The sequence below is a fragment of the Zonotrichia albicollis genome, chromosome 1 (assembly GCF_047830755.1).
Source record: "Zonotrichia albicollis isolate bZonAlb1 chromosome 1, bZonAlb1.hap1, whole genome shotgun sequence".
In the NCBI taxonomy this organism is placed as follows: domain Eukaryota; kingdom Metazoa; phylum Chordata; class Aves; order Passeriformes; family Passerellidae; genus Zonotrichia; species Zonotrichia albicollis.
Window position 1 is genome coordinate 132,344,190 of NC_133819.1, and position 17,287 is coordinate 132,361,476.

General features: G+C 36.4%; 1 protein-coding gene across 9 annotated transcripts in view; it reads right to left on the bottom strand.

Moving 5' to 3' along the window:
* Positions 1–17,287, bottom strand: part of MATN2 (matrilin 2) — a 65,421-nt gene that overhangs the window by 15,175 nt on the left and 32,959 nt on the right. For 8 of the 9 annotated variants that reach the window (XM_074554596.1, XM_074554580.1, XM_074554619.1 and 5 more), the window contains exons 6-14: positions 13,342–13,464; positions 9,263–9,385; positions 5,221–5,343; positions 2,894–3,016; positions 1,952–2,074; positions 1,670–1,792; positions 1,275–1,397; positions 1,065–1,187; positions 697–819 (exon numbers count right to left, since the gene is read on the bottom strand). In XM_074554596.1, coding sequence (XP_074410697.1) covers positions 697–819; positions 1,065–1,187; positions 1,275–1,397; positions 1,670–1,792; positions 1,952–2,074; positions 2,894–3,016; positions 5,221–5,343; positions 9,263–9,385; positions 13,342–13,464 — 1,107 coding nt within the window. The remainder of the gene's footprint in view (positions 1–696; positions 820–1,064; positions 1,188–1,274; positions 1,398–1,669; positions 1,793–1,951; positions 2,075–2,893; positions 3,017–5,220; positions 5,344–9,262; positions 9,386–13,341; positions 13,465–17,287) is intronic. The other variant, XM_074554604.1, reaches the window with a different exon arrangement.

The following is a 17,287-nucleotide window of genomic DNA, read 5'->3' on the forward strand; positions in this document are numbered from 1 at the left end:
CACCTGTAATACTGTGAATCTTAAATAACTTTTGATCATGGTAGATAACTAATTGAACATGAGTACTAGCAGAATATTTTGGTCAGAGACTAACACTGTCTTTTGCCAAAAAAAAAAAAAAAGATTAAACAAAAGATAAATTATTTTAAAAATGATAGGTAGATTCAAATAAGAATTAGATGGGTTATTGTTCCTCTGCTGTGGATCCTGCTGAGTCTCCTATTAGAAGACTTTCTTTCACTGTGGTGCATTCACAAGGATGCTGATAAACAGCAGAGGTTTTAGGGGAGCAAGAAGAGAGTTATAAAAAGATTAGAAGACATAAAAAGCCTGAAGGAGTTTAATTTGCTTATAATTTACAAAAAAAAAAAACATGCTAAGAGGTTACAGAACAAGTAATGATCTGCATGAATACAGACAGAAGAACACAGTACGGTAAAATGTAGCAACATCCTATGCTCAAGATTAAAACTCAATATACTTAATTTGGAAATGAAGTTCACATTTTAAAACCTACATTTAAACCTTAAAATTGTCTTATTTTTCTGAAATGTAGCTTTAGTTCAAACAATCCTTAATTCATACAAGTCTTATGATCTATAGATAAAAATATTCCATTCTGGCTACTATGAACCAGTGAATAATATTCTAACAAGACAAAAATTACATTTCTTCTTTTATTAATAAACTACTTACTTCGGCATGTTTTCCCATCTTGCCTTAGTACGAATCCATCATGGCATTGGCAAGTGTATGAATCATCATTATTAACACAAAGATGTTCACAGCCATGACTGACTGATTTGCAGATGTCTTTACCTAGAAATAATTTAGAATTTATTTACTACAGTTTGATGAGTAAGAACATTTCCAAAACTTTAAAGACTAACAGTACTAAACTCTTAGTAAACAAAGAGTTTATTCTCCTTTTTGCAAGGAAAAATCTCCTATAAGAACAACTGCCTCTAAATAATATGTTTTTTCTAAATAATTATTTTTTCTAAATAATATGTTTTATGTAGATGTCTGAATATAATAAATATAGTAACATTAAAATAACTTACTTTTACATGTTTTCTTATCATCCCTCAATACAAAACCCTCATAGCACTGGCAAAGGTATGAACTATCAGTATTCACACAAATATGCTCACAGCCATGGTCAACAGAATTGCAAACATCTTTATCTGTTAAAAAATAAGATTTCCATATTTAAAATATATCTCCAAATGTGCAGATTATAAAGAAAATCTACTAAAGAGAAGGAAACTTACTTCTGCATGTTCTTCCATCTTCCCTCAGTGCAAATCCCTCATAACACTGGCAGATGTAGGACTCATCAGCATTAACACAAACATGTTCACAGCCATGGTGAACTGAACTGCAAATGTCTTTATCTGAGAACAGTTGACGATATTTGGTTAAAGAACATCTACAGCAAATGGATCATATTTTCTGTTTCCAGTCTATTAGCTGACCTATTAAAAGACACTATTTTTGTCCACAGAGTCTCTTACAGTCATTTGGATGGTCTAAATGTATAAATGTATAAATTCTATTCCTATATTATACTGCTTTATTATGACAGTAAACTCTTGTATTTGTTTGAATGCTTCTCAGATCTACATACTGTAAATAGAATTCTGTGAGTAATTCTCAGAGTACTTACTTCTGCATGTTTTCCCATCTTCTCTCAGCAGAAAACCCTCATGACACTTGCAAACATAAGAGTCATCTTCATTAACACAAATATGCTCACAGCCATGGCTGACTGATTTGCAGATGTCCTCTCCTGGGAATGATTGATATAAATGCAGGTTTTGAATGAAAACGTGTTAGAGAAATGTAGCTGTCAAAAGGAAGTTTGTTGCTTCTTTTCCAGTAGGAAGTAAAAAATACCCCTTTCTTTCCTTGTACATGCAAAAGTGTTCGACAAATACCAGCCACTCACTTCTGCAGGTCTTGCCATCTTCTCTCAGTACAAATCCCTCACGACACTTGCAGACATAGGAATTGTCAGCATTAACACAAATATGCTCACAGCCATGGTTGACTGATTTGCAGACATTTTTACCTGGAAATAATTTAATATATAAAAATTCTGTCAGTTAACGGTAGTATGGTCAAAGTTAATTTGCTTTTAGTGTATCCTAACTTTTTGAGACAGGCAGGATCTGTCTCTGCACAGAATAACAAAAGAGGGTGATGTTGTGAAACAGCAGCTAAGAATAAGAAGCGTTTAATTAATCATGGTAATACCTGGATGCCTTTACTTTTTTTCTGTAAACATTTTTTAACAGCAAATGTTGACATTAGATATTATGGGGATTGCAGTAAGAAAATACTGAATGCCTGTGAGTTTTTCTGAAATTTATCCATGATTCTTCTTTGATCACTTGGTGACTTGAGAAAAATTAATTTTTTCCTTGATATCTGACACTCATAACTGTGTAATATAGTCAAATTTGTAACCCAATTATGATATTTCTGTTGCAATAATCTTTATCCTATTTTGGACAAATGAACTTTCCATTAATAGTGTTGCAAGCTTCATGCTGGATAAGACTTTATAAACATTATATATTTTTGCCTTGAAATTTTAGAAGAAAATCACAGCTCTGGATAGTTTTGGACCCACAACTGTCTAATTTCAGGGCTACTTTTAAAATGTCACTGATGTTTAGGATGTGATTCAGGTGCCTAAAAGTATGCATTCAGTACCATTTTAGGTGCCTTAGCATATTCAAGATATCACCATACTGCTGGCAAATGTGACACCAAAGGGGAAATATGACCTCTAGAAATCCTTGAACATTTAGGCAATCCAATCCTACCTTACAGATTTCTTCTGTGTGTGCAATATTAGACTCTGAGTTGCTGAATAATAACTTACGTTTACACGTTTTCCCATCGTTACGGAGCCTGTATCCTTCGAAACACTGACAAGTATAAGATCTGTCACCATTCACACACAAATGTTCACAGCCATGATCACTTAGAGCACAATGGTCAACTCCTGCAGGAACAATCAAAATTATTTAAAAATTTAACCAATAATGACTCAATTACTTATCATCTCTAGTGTTTGCATTCCATATTTGCAAGTAAATATAAATACATTGAACTGCTTAAACAGTAATTCAGTTTCTCATCTGATTATAAAGCTTCAATAAAATGTAAGAGGTTCTAGTGAGGTCCTACTTTTCATTTTTTGCTTTAAGCAGAGTTGAGAACTCATACTTTTCTGTGTTTAATGTAACTAAACGGAGTCCATATCTGGATTGAAGTGGATTAAAAAACCAAAATACTTTGGCAATGATTTTATATAAGACACTGGCAAAGACATAAAAGCTACCCTGTAAACATTCTTTAAATAGTCTCTAAATGGCCTGAAGTGAAGGTGGCAGTCCCCAGAACCCACTTGTGGACCTGACCCAGTTCCTGTGGCAGCAAGAAGAAAACCTCTCAGATGTCAGTGGGATTTGGCTTGGGCTATTCAGGATTTTACAAAGAATTGCAAATGACAAGTACTATCAAATATGGTCCACTTTTCATCTCAAATTCCCCAAGTGTTTCTTCTCTGTCACATAAGGACATAGGGCTCCTGAGACTTTGTAAGCAGGACTTGCTACTGTCTATTGGCTACACACACTTATCTTTTTGTAATGAATTCTTGGAGTACAGATTTGGTTACCATTCAGGTGTTCCCATAGCTTTCTTAAGATCCTTGAATCAGTTCATATAACACTAGAACATCCCAGATGTTTTCTCACTAGGACTGGTGTATGTTAAATGCTAATCCCTTCCTTTCAACTTATCGTTCAGGAAATTGCAAAGTGCCAAAACTCTGTTCATGGTACCTAAAAATGTTCATGAGGTTTCAACCTCTCATCTAGAGCTCAGGAATAGGACAAATCTTTCCTAAATATATATGAGGACAGGGTTAGGGTTAGCTATTCAAAAAAGCCCAGTTTTGTTGCACTCAGCACCATTTTCATACAATCATAGAATATCCTGATTTGGGAGGGTCTTGCTAGGACCAATCCAAGTCCTACTGCTGGCCTTGCACAGGACAGCCCCAAAACTCACACCATCTGCCTGAGAATATTGTCCAAATGCTTCTTGTAGTCTGCTGCTGATAGGTTTCCAAGTACAGCCTGGAGGAAAATAACTCAAGAATGAAAAATAATCTCTTGTTACTAGGAAGGAAAATGGATTTTCCGTTTGCAAGTTGATAAAACTCCATTATTTGGCTGTTTCTAAATTTTCAGTGGTACTAGAGATAAATTTCTAAAAAAATTGTTTCTAGTAGACCCTATTGTTGTTACATGTACAGTAATCGTACTTTTGTGTTACTGTCTGCCCTTTTCTCAAGAGCTGCAGTGGCAGACAGAAGCAAAGTCTGTCAAGGTATCGGATGGGGCTAAAGAGGTTAGTATGGAGGCAAACACAAGGATAAATATGAAGGCAAATTGCCTTTGTTTCTTTGCCTCACTTCTTTCTAGATAATTTTTGTGACTGAGGACTTGCTTGACTTCTCTTAAAAATTTGTGCCTGAGAGCAAGAAAAAGAGTGAACTCTTGAGCTGCTCCAGAACTCCACAGGCTTGAAAGATAACATACCTCCAAAATCTGGAAAAAGTGGACAGAACACTCTCACCAACGAGGTCCATAAAAAGTCAAGAGGTAAAATGCACTCATATAGTTCTTTTTTTTGGCACTTTCAATACATTATTTTTCCAGTTAAGGAGGCCATTCAACTGTTTGTGAAATTGTATAAATTCTCAATTATAATTTGATTTATGAAGAGTGGAGAGCTGCTAGGACAACTGCTCACTTTTTAAGGGTTCCCATGCTAAATGTAAAGCTCAGTGTGGGGCTCTCAGTTCTCCTCCTGCCCCAGGTAAGGTGGGGCACTTTGCCTTGGGAATGCTGCTGTCCAGATGACCTGTCAGATACATTTGTCATGTGACTGAAAAACTATCCTCAAACCAGGGGATGAATATGTCTCCCAAAACTTTTCTAAATATATGAGGACTAACAGTCCTCTTGAAAAATATTCTTTCCTAAATAATTTTTCTGTTTCTGCTTTCAAATAATTACTAAAATATTACTGAAATGCAGACAGTAAGAATAAATTGAAGGCGAGTCTTTTTCCCTGGACGAAACCAAAATCCTTTCCCAAGGGAGTTGAAGTAAAGGATGTTCTCACAAGACTCACGTGAGCAGGTTTTTAGGTCCTCATTGATGACAAATCCTTCAGAGCACTGACAGACATAGGAGTCACCTGTATTTAGGCACAGTTGCTCACAGCCATGGTTGCTTTCAACACAGTGGTCCACTCCTATTGATTTGTGTTAATAATTGAAGAAATCACATTGGTGTCTTCGATACATAAACTATGACACTGTAGTTAGTACATGATGCTTTTGCAGAGCAAGGCAAAAAGATTAGTAGAGCTTTTTATTTATGCAAGTATCCCCACCTACTTGAGTAACCTGAGTTAATTAACAACACCTAAGTGAAATTATTAAAACAACCCCACTTGGCATATAGCAAACTTGGTGAAATGCAGATTTTCTTTGCCAAACATCACAATGTGATTGAACTAACAAAAAGTGGAGAGAAGGGAGAATCCTGAAGCCCAGTCTGGTCTCACCCACAGAATCATGTTTTCCTTCTTTAAAAAGCATTCTGTTCACCCTTAAATTTTCACAGCCAATATAAGTATTTGCAATTTTTGAAATAGAAATTATGGCTTTCAGATGGTTTCATAAAGATTAAATTCTTTTCTCAACAGGAAATCACCAATTTAAAACTTTAAATGGCCAACAGGTTCAAGCAGTTAAAGCCTCATGGGAGACAGATAAAAATTATGAGTGTGAGAGTGTCTTAACATGTTCCATTTCTTTGATTTTTCTATTCCTATTCCAAGTAACATAAAATGGAATATATCTTTTAAGTCTTGTATGCAACTAGTTGTGTGAAAGACAAAAGGTGGGGGAAGGGAGAGAGGTGCGAACTGGGTTTAAGAAATACATTTCCTCACAGTGGACAGCAAAGCTGTAGGGTGAAATACATGCACTTGCAGATGTACTATACAATTTGCTGTCTCTGTGAGTATAGAAAAAGGACATTTTAGGAAAAAAGCTTTGAACTTCCTCATAGTGTTTTAGTGCTGGTTTGTTAATGCCTAGTTTTAGTTATATAGGCCCAAATCACTTTAGCCTAAATTGATCAAAACTAGTGGAGTTCCCTCAGACACACACACATAGTCTCGCATGTCTCCTCTGCAAATCATTTACAGATGTGAACAGACATGTCTGCAGCAATTTGTTTACATTTTAAAAAATCTGTACTTAATAATAAATCACTTATTTTACATATTTCTGTTTATTGGTTTATTTAACTAAGCAACGAGTTTGCAGTAATTGGTCCAGATTTGCCATTATACGCAGAGAGACAATGTAGGCTTGAACAAATGAAGCTGAGGTGTCAGTTTTTACTAGCTAAAGCAAGTTCCAGCTGGAACCTCCTCTTTTTTCCAAGAGTTCACATCATCATGAAGAGGCTTGTGTAACTTCTCAGTGCACACAAAAAATGTGGAAACAAAAAAAAGAAAATACCCATATTCTCTGTGAAAAATTACATCTGTTTGGCTCCATCTTTTCAATACAAACACCCACATCAATATGAATTTTTAACATTTAAATATTTGGGGCTCTCATGCAGAATTTTGTAACACACTCTTTCAAAGAGTGCAGTAATCACAAAGGTGCTAATTACTGGGCTTTGGAAATCATTATAACTGTAAATGTTGTAATCATATGTGCTTTATTATATGTGTAAAAAAAATGCAACCAGGGGAAAGGATGAGGAAGGCTCACTGTTTTTACAAACAAGGAATGTCTTGGAATATATTAATTTTTAGAAATTCAAATTGAGGTAATTTAAAACTAAAATTGTCAAAAAGTTGCAACTCATCCAGGTTACCTTAAATATGCCCTTATCACAGTTTCTTTAAAAATTATTATTCCCTGTCCTACGAAGTGTTTTAAAAACTTCAGTGACTGAGTATTCCTTTGGAAAAGTAGGTTGTAACTGCATCAGGGAAAAATGCTGCCAATGCTTTAGGTGATATGCAAAATGGCTCTCTGCAATAAAACTATCTTCTAAAACTGGGTGATGCCAAGTGGGCAGTGCTGTTGGGTTTCTCTGGGAAACACCAATCCTTCATTTAGCAACATTCTTCTGAAAAAGGACACCTCATGGAACGGATCACTGAAGGTGCAAACACAGAGAAGGGATGGGTCTCTTCACATCCCCACATAGCAGCATGCAGCAGCAGGAGGTGTGCAGGTTACACAGCCCACAGCAATGACATGGATGTTCAGCAGCAAGCATTGCCTTTGTGCTACACAGCGCCTTTGAGTGAAAGGCTGAACACATTTCCCTAGTTATTTGAATTGGAGAAAATGATGCTTTAGTTCTCTGTTGGATCAGGGATCTCACCACAGCATTATTTCGCTAGGCCTGGCTTCTGGTGGACTTTGCAGTAACATAGGTTTGCATGACTCAGAAGCATCTCAAAAGGGACCCAGGAGTGTTTTCTCACTCTGCTCACACCTCTCCCTTGCAGAAAACTATCCACTGCAGTTCATGAGACACACTCATTGCTGCACGTATCACCATGGTGTTCTTGGGTGTATCTGGGATACATTTGCACACAAACAATTCTTCCATGTTAACACATTCGTGTTCACAGCCATGCTGACCTAAAGCACAGATGTTTACTTCTGTGGAGAGAAAAACTGGAGCCAGCCATAACGGCTTCTAAAGTAAAATGGTTTAGAAAAACTCTCTTTTCTCAAACAATACTGGATTCTGTGCTTTGGACGCCTACTAAAGCTGCCAGTGAGATGATGACCTGAGAGCAGACTGCAAACACTCAGCTATGTAAGGCTTCCCTCTGACCCCCACAGATCTCCTCCTGTAGTCATCAGAAGTCACACGTGGTGGTGAAGGAGGAATGCCTGGTGCTTGTCACCACTCACCTACTGTCCCTGACTTCTGAAAAGGGCATATATGCAAACATTCTGCTTTATTTCACAAGCTTAGCTAACATGACCCTTGTTACAACAAGATTTGGAACAGGAGCCCAATCCTGGAAGCATCACCAGATTTGCAGCCAAATCCAAAGCCCCATAAGGAAAAATACCCCAAATGAGAATTACAATTTGCCTTTAATTTGCAATTACATCCTTGGCAATAAATATTTTATACGATGCTGTTCTTTTGCTCTATTGGCTCTATTTGCTCTACCAAGGCTATTGAATCTATAAAAACCTGAATGTATTAACATACCATATAGATAATAAAAAGCAGAATAGCATGGATTACTGCAAAAGCAGCACTGTGTAGCCAAAAATGCTTTGTGAGAACGTATCTTTAAGACTGAACAAAACTACAGTTTCAAAACCAGATACATTTTATGAGTGCCTAGAAATAGAATTAGATTGCTCCAAACAAGTTTATTATTCATAAAATATCAGTAGTACAATTTTCTACCCCCAACAACTGAGTCACGAGATCAGCTATTTCATTTTGCTGAATAAATTCTCTCTAAACTTTAACACATCACAGTAAAAATCTGCTGTGATTCCAGGCCTCCGGTCAAAAAGAGCTGTAACACTAAGTCATTCTAAAGTAAAAGAGCTGTAACACTAAGTCATTCTAAAGTAAATGGCACGTGTGACTGGTTTATAACGCTAACATTGCTCATGCTGTTTTTATAATTTTTTTAGGAAACTGTAAAGTTTCCTGGGTGACTCTAAGATTATTTTGATAGCTGTGTTGTCTGTTCAATAAATTTCCAAGCTGATGAAATGTATCTGTCCTTGGCTAAACCAACTGGGTAAAACAAGGTGATTTTTTTTTTTAATTTCAAAGCTATTAATGTCTTTACAAGCCAAGGCCAGAAAGTTTCAAATAAGTAATGAACTTTAAGTAATTTTGTTTCCTACACTAATCCTCAGGTTTTCATAAAAGTCTTCAAAAATGTCTAATATACAAAGTAATCTACAAAACAGAGAAATGTATACATTCCCAACATGATTCATTCAGTTAAAGTTCAAGTTTATAACAAAACATTTGTTTCAACCTTAATTATAGAGAAAACTTCCCTCTTTTCAGAAGGGAAACAATTCACTCAGGTTCAAGAAATAAAAGCAGATGAACTTTATTATGTCCAAAGAATTACTCACTTTTGCATGTTTTCTTATCTGGATTAAGTCTAAATCCTTCTTGGCATTGACAAAAATAGGAATCATCTGTATTAACACATTCCTGTTCGCAACCATGGTCCTGAAGAGAGCAATAGTCTGGTTCTAAACAACAAAAACATTAGTGCCAGTGAGTAATACAATTTCTTGGAAATAAACTAGGTAAAATGAGTTATTTTGTTTTCTTTTGCCTTTTTTTTTTTCCCTTAGGCACCATTTTGGTGTTTTACCACATTGTTTCAAACCATGAAAATAAAATGCTTCCTTTTTTTCCAAATATCTGCTATACTGATGTACATCTGACATATACTACAAAGAATTATTACAGAACATAAATAGTTCATGCAGTAGAGAAGTTAGAATCTTAAATATTTCCTAACATTTTGCAGCTAAGCCTTATACATTTGCTCATCAAAATTGCCTCTACTCACTCAGAGCATGTTAGACATGATGTGTAACAAACACACAAACATGCTTTTGAATGCTGTTTATTAGATCATAGCAGGACAAACAAGTCATCAGGACTGTGGAAGTTTTTAACAGATCTGAGTGCTTGCTTCACAGTTCTTCCACTTGAAATGCCCATGGAAGAGAAGATGAGCAGTCTAGAAACAGCTACCACTTGTGGATAAAGTAACTTAGAAAGGACAGCAATTGTGCACTAAGCACTGAGATATTTCCCCTATGGAGTTTATCATTATTGATGAAGTCAATGAACCTGACATTCACTTAGATGCAGAGTCTGCCCATCACTTAGTTTTGTGTCAGTGTAGGTTATTTACACTAGTGAAAAATGCTCCTAACCCCTTATCACTGCCAAAAGTAGATAAACAAGTCACAATTACATAAATCACACTTCACAAAATGTCCAGGCACTTTTTAACACCTCATTATACAACCTGAAAACTCAGGGGGTTTTATTAATCCCAGAAGTTATTAATTATTATTCCCAGAGGTGATTTGCTTTCAGAGGCATGGACAGTTCTTTCTTTGGATTTGTGGAAGATTAATGGAATTGACTGTTTATATATGATGAAAGCCCTTTGTGATAATAAACCACCTATATTTTCAGAATAAATGAAGTGGAATGTGACTTCCTAAGAAAACTCAGAAGGACTATAATTTCTGTACATCACTCTGTATATTAATTAACATTGATAACATTAATTAACATTTCCTTTACCAAAGCTTTTTCTGACAGCATATGCACACACATTTATACATAACATGGAGATATCTGTTTACTAAAATGAAAATTAGAAAATATATTTTTGTTTAAGAGGGCACTGAAGAGACAGAACCCACAAAGCCTTGTGTGTGCACCAGAGGAATGCAGCTGTACGCCTTCTGGACCTAAGCAGTGTTGTGGTGCATCTACCTGCTCAAATCCTTGCTCACTCAAGGAGAGACTTTTCCTGGATAACTGATTCTGAAGATGACCACAAGGGCTGAAAAATATGTATTATCTTTGTTGAAACCTTGGGGCTATTCTGTTTGGGATACTAAAACCACTCTTCTAGTATGTTTATCAACACAGCCCAGGTTAAGGATATTAACAGAGCCTTGCCCAGCTACAAATTATGTGAACCCAGAACTGAAACAGGTCTTTTGTAAAGAACAATTGAGGCTCAGCAGCATCCAGTACAAGCAGAAGCTGCCATCTGTCCTCTTGAGGGGAGCAGCAAGAGTGGCAGGAATCTCCTTAATAGCGGCTTGAATGTCCTCCAGCTGCCTCACTGATAAACCAAACCTGCTGTGCTCTTCCAGCAATAGAGCACTCTGATGGTGCTGGCAAGGTTGGCTTCATGAGCACTGCTCCTTGTGTTTCATTCTAAGAACTTTGGAATAGCTCCCAGAGAAAACATTTGTTAGATATGCACGACCATACTGACAACATTTATATTTCCATGCATTTCTTTGTAGCCATGAGCATAAAGGCCTACTTTCTATTTTTGAAAGGGAAGTCAGGCTTGTGAGACAATCATGAGATCTCAGGAGTGGGCGCCTCAGGCCTGCTTGCTGATGCAGAGAGCTGCTCTGGCATGTGTGAGTCTTGACTAGTTGGCCATGTTCCCTGAGACTCAGTACATAAGCCAAACATGTAGAAATTTATGTTAAATTTTTAAAGTCACAAACATTTTAAATCCAGTGATCTGTAGTTTGTTGGCATTGTTTATGCAGACTCAAACTCAGTGTGATTTATAACATATGGGAACTAGGGGACACTTTTGCTCTGAAGAGCTCTCGTGCTGTCTTGACTTTTGCAGCATTAAGAGCTACACAGTTCTTTCATTCATGCTTTAACTTATCCACAAAGCTCAGAGGATATCAAGTGTAAGGAATAGTGGCTTAGTAAGTCTTATTTGTGCTTATTTATGCCTAATATACTGTCTCAAGCAACAGATAAAGGATAGAGACAGGTCAAGCCTGAAATACTACTTTCCCAGAATACTCCCTCAGATGTCAACATGCTGTGAATCATCGATTTAAATGTGTTAAAATAATGCATACAGTTAGGCCATAAACTAAAAATCAGTCAAGGAATATGAAATGTTTATGCAGTTTTAAGGACTTTCTTTGGTTCAAACTGGAGGAGAAAACACTGCTCAAAATCCAAATTCTTAAAACAAAGAAATTAACAAAAACTTGTGCTTGGGCAACTAAAATAAGATTTCAGATAGGTATGGATATATATATGGAAGTATAATTAGCCAGCCCTTAGCTGATAGATACTTGACAAATGGGAATGTTAATACAATCTACAAATGATGTTAACCACTACAAATACTCTGGCCCTTGGGAAGCAGAAATTTCATCTTCCCTGACTCTGACCATCTAAAAATTATGTGTCCAGTCTGGTAAGTCATTGAGACACCCTGTATATTCAAGGAAAATACAGGCACTTCCATAAATTTGTGTCAGAATTGGAAGGGTTCACCTTTGAGAAGTGTGTCTCTTTTCCTTGATGGTAAGAACACATATACAGACTGGATTACATGTTTTCTCCCTAAATGTTAAATTTAAATGGAATAGATATCAACCATAATACACAATATAAATACAACCTATGGGCTAACCAAATCTCTCATCAGAAGGATTGAAATGCCCCTCACACAGGAATGCAGTTGTATACTGATACATTTTTTCAGAAATAATGTTTGAACATATTATTCAATAATATGGGCTAAATTCATCACTGGCAGCAGCAATAGTCTAAAACTAATGGAGCTTTCCTGCATACAGGCACAATAGTAATATTTCTTTATCAAAGCCCACATTTATGAAGAAAGGTAACCAGGAAGGTACATTAAGGTTTTCCCTTGACATTTCCTTAAAGGGAGTTATGAACATTAAACACTGTGGAGGTTTTAGCTTTGTTTCCCAATTATGGGAGGCCTTGGCATGAATATTTTCTGGTCTGTCAGATCTCCTCCACTTCATGTCCACTCTTCATTCCAGTAATTTTTTAATCTTTTTAGCCTGGTATGGAATTTGACAAACAACAAACAAGCAAGCCATGAAGTTATTATAAGCTGGTGGAAACACGGAAACCTGGGAGAAGATACTGATAGGGCTTTGCCACACCATCAGAGAACTCACTCTGGAGAAAAATCCACAGAAAAACAGACTGCAATGTTTCTTCTGATTGGGAAACTACTGATTATTTTAGATCATCTTACAAAGCAAACTGATTATAAATTGTTTTGCACAGACTTGTTTGTTTACCCAGATAGGGAGATTATATTCTAACCCCCAAAAAAAAAAAAAAAAGAATAATCAAAGAGAAATCCAAGGCAAAGCTTCAGCTTTTTGCTGTTGAAAAAGAGCTGAGTTTCATGTTAAGTTTCCTGTTCATAAGAGGGACCTTTACCCTTAGGGCCTCCCCTCAAAACAACTTGCTTTGCTTTCAAGACCTTTGGCTTCCAGGGCACTCCAACCTGATGCATTTCTATATCTGATGCATTAGTCAGCATTCTCAGGACAAGTGGGAGGACTGCTGCTGGCAGCTGGAAGACAGAAAAAGTATAAACTGTTCATAATTAAACTTTATCACAACTTACTTCCACAAGTTCTTTTGTCTGGATTTAAAATGAACCCTGGGTGGCATCTACAGTAATAGGAGTCCTTGGTGTTAACACATTCGTGTTGACAACCATGGTTATCCAAAGCACAGTAGTCCACAACTGAAAAAGAACAAGACGAACGTGCAATTAGGAAAAAAAACCCAGAACTGTTATGCATGGATATTATGGTTCTAGAGACACACAGTAGCTATAAAAAAAGGAAAAGCTGATGTAATTGCTGTGTTGAAAAGCTTGTCTGGAAAAAGTAGTGCACTCACAACAACAGTTGGTAAATCAGATTTTAAATGAATCCTGAATAATTTCTCAATTTTGAACATTTATCAGCTCTCAGACTGTCAGGAGCTTTCTCAACATGTTTTCTCAGATCTGGAAACCATGCATCAGTGAGCATCTCTGTCCAATGTTCACACTGTAGTCCAGGGCATAGAAAAGTTTGTTTGATTTAGTCTTCTGTCTCTGAAGTCCCAGTCCTGGAATTGCTCTACTTTTCCTTAGTTCCCTACCAGCTGTGTTAATTCTCAAGAGCTGGTTCTGTAGCCTGAGTTTATAGGAAAATCTTGGCATTATCTTCTACACTGAGGACTGTCATAGTACATTCATTTCTTCTAATGTGCTCCAGATTCGTTCTGTGCAAAGTAGCTACAACTGCAAAGCCTGAGAGTTTCAGGCTGATATTCACCATGGATATTCTGCTTATATAATGCAAGGGACAAAAAAAGTCACAGGCAGTCCTGTCATCTATTTCATAACTCTGGTCATTTATTACACAAGTCGATTCAAAGTTGCTAAAGAAATTAAAGGATTTAAAAAATTTCTTTGCAGGTTAAGCTTCATCTTCACAACAAAAGTCTTAGAAGAAATTAAAGATAAGTCACAAAGCTGGTGCTCTGCCCACAAAGAGCTACCACGCCTACATTATAAAAGCATACCTGATTCTTTCTGCAGAAGACAGTAATGTACTTAGCTTCCTACAAAGACAGGTTCCTCTTTGCCAACTAAGTAAAATTTTTCACTGTTTTATACTGCTGAGCCTCACAAATTTCTTTAAGAGGCAGTAATTTGTTTTAATGCAATCATTTTTTTCTTCAATTGCCCCACCTATGTAAATCATGCACACTCAAGTGTGCTACTATATTTAATCAAGATCATCTAGTCAGGAAAGCAGATAACCTATTCAGCTACTTTGAAAGAGTTTCTTTTAACCCTTCAGAATATTTCTGTTGAATCAAGTCAAATTACTTTCTGGCTACTATGTGATACCATTTTCCTTGCAGGAACCTTCCTGTTTCCAGAATCGATTCATATTAAAATTTATTTACTGAATATGTATTTCAGGGATATAATGTGCCATACAAATAACTTTCCTCTTAATTCCAATGTGCACATTTTCAAGTGCTTAAAAGGCGCATTAAGAAATAAGTAGGCCAAAGAATACATGCAATTTAGCATCATGCCTGAGAAATAACCCATATGGATGCCTTTGTAAAGTTACCTCTTCCTCTGCATTTAAACCTTAACAAAATTAATTTCTATTGCAATATCTACAACTGCCCAACTAATGATTATAAGAGTGAAAATAGAATATTCATTTGGAAGAGACACACAGTGACCATTTAGTTCAACTGTTTGACCAGCTCAGAGTTGACTTTGCCCAAATGCCTCTCACACACTGACAGGTTTGGAGCATCCACATTCCTACAGCATTCCTCCTGTAGGAAGCTTGTTCCAGTGTTTGACCATCTTCTTGCTAAAGAAATGCTTCTTAATGTCCAGTCTAAACTTCCCCTGGCACAGCTTTGAACCATTCCCATGTCCCTGGGAGAAGAGCATATTTTATGCTAAGTCATGAGATATACATGAGAATGTGAAAACCTGAGATTTCACTGTTCTGAATTTTATCTCATGTCTATTTCAATAAGAATTTTTTTCTAGATGATTTATTAGTGTCCTTTTTAGTGAGCAAACTATTAATTCAGTTGTCATCTCTGCATATTTGTTCCACCTTGTTTTTCTCACTTGGCATTAGTAAGTGATGAAAACCATCTTTGACTTCCAGTTAGCAGTTCTGCACTCTGGGTGCTTACATTACCCTCTCTGAACCATGGACTGCATGGGTCACCTTTCTCATAAGGGGTTCTTTTAGCGTAAAGCAAGTAAAGGCATAAGGAGGATGAAAAAGAATATGAGGGAAGAACAAAACACACTCAGGGAAGACTCATAAGAACCTAAGAAGCAGCCAAAAAAATCCAGTAGTGCCAGCAGCCAAGCCACTGCCAAGAAAAAGGGATCCAAGCCCAGCAAGGGCATCAAGATGGATACAGTCTAACTAACACTAGTGCCAGGAAAGAGAAGACAGCATGTCCAGCAACACCAAGGTGGAGAGACTGAGTGTCCAGCAGCCTGATGGAGAAAGGGTAGCTCATTACCAGCAAACATCAGCTGACAGGACTTTGTCCATGTGAAAAACAGATCAAAAAAGGCAAAGTGATAGTGCCCTGCCGTCTAGATTTACTGCTGAGCAGACAGTTCCAAGTTTTGTTTATCCTACAAATTTGTTGATAAACTGCATTGCAAACTCCCAGATTGGTTGGTTGTTCAGTGGTCAGCTTGAATGGATACTTGTGAGTTCTGGCTGTGAGATTTCATGTAATTATTGCTATTCAGGTAACTGGCTGGCATATGTCAATAAAGCAATTAATATCACCACTGATCCTTAACTTAACCCATCAGAAAAAATTAATAAACATGCCCATGAAATGAAGTTTCGGTACTTTCTAATTTGCTTTTGCTGGAGTTAAAACTTTAGAAATCACAGAGATCTTAGATGGAAACCTATGACTCTTTCCAAGAATATCACAATGCATATTTCCTACTGAAATTCTCTTTTCATTCTCTGGAAGGGGAGGAGTGATTAACCTTAATGAAGTCACTGCTTTTTGCAAAATTGTTATTATTCTCAGTGATCTCTAGTATATGTGTGCATCAAGATCTTTATTCATATCCTGCTCATTTGATAATAAATACTTGACAGAAAGGAAGGATTAGCTAGCTTAGGAGTAATGAAAACTGAGAGTTATCACTATTGAGTCAGTACTACACATAGTCTCCCTTAAAAAATTTTCCAGCAAGAATGATTATTCATTGGTGATCACACCTGCAGAAACTGTACATTCTTAGTAGTAGCATATTCCTCAAAAATCTCAAGCTGTACAAACCTGAAAAGTCAAATTCTAAAGGCTGTCAATAAGATTTGCAGACAAATTAGCATCAAATTCCTAAATTACCCAATCTTTTCCTGTTCAAGAAATGTAGAGAAACTAAGTTCTGCATAGACCAAATATAATTAATATACATTTAACCATTCTTGTACATCAGTAACAAATTTAAAAGTTAAGTGCCAAATATGCAAGTGAAAAAGAAAAATAAAAAATAGAAATGTTAATAATGTGCTTTAAAATTCCAATTAATACTGCTAATTATTGCAGTGGTATGAATAGCATGTATTCATGTTTTGTTACTAAAAGGTACAAATTAATAGAAATCAAGTGGAGAAGAAGAACTCCTGTAAAAGACAAGACAGTGAACCCATGCATGCTCTATTTTGAAAATAATAGAAGAGAGAATATGAAATCTTTAAATGTCAACAATAGTGCTCATAATAAATGTGTATCTCTTCAAGCCAAAGAGAGTCAGTGAGGAGGTAGGGAAAAAAACATCAAAGATGTATCATGCCTCCAAACAGCAATCACCCCAGACTTTGCAGACAAGTTATTAACAGACAAAAGTCCCAAACACCAATGCAAGAAATGTAATAGTGGCATAGAAATATTCTGAAGTTTTAAATAACAAAAATAGATTTCGCATTTATTACAAAATTAATATTAGACTTGACATACAAAGAATTTCACCACAATGAAAGCTC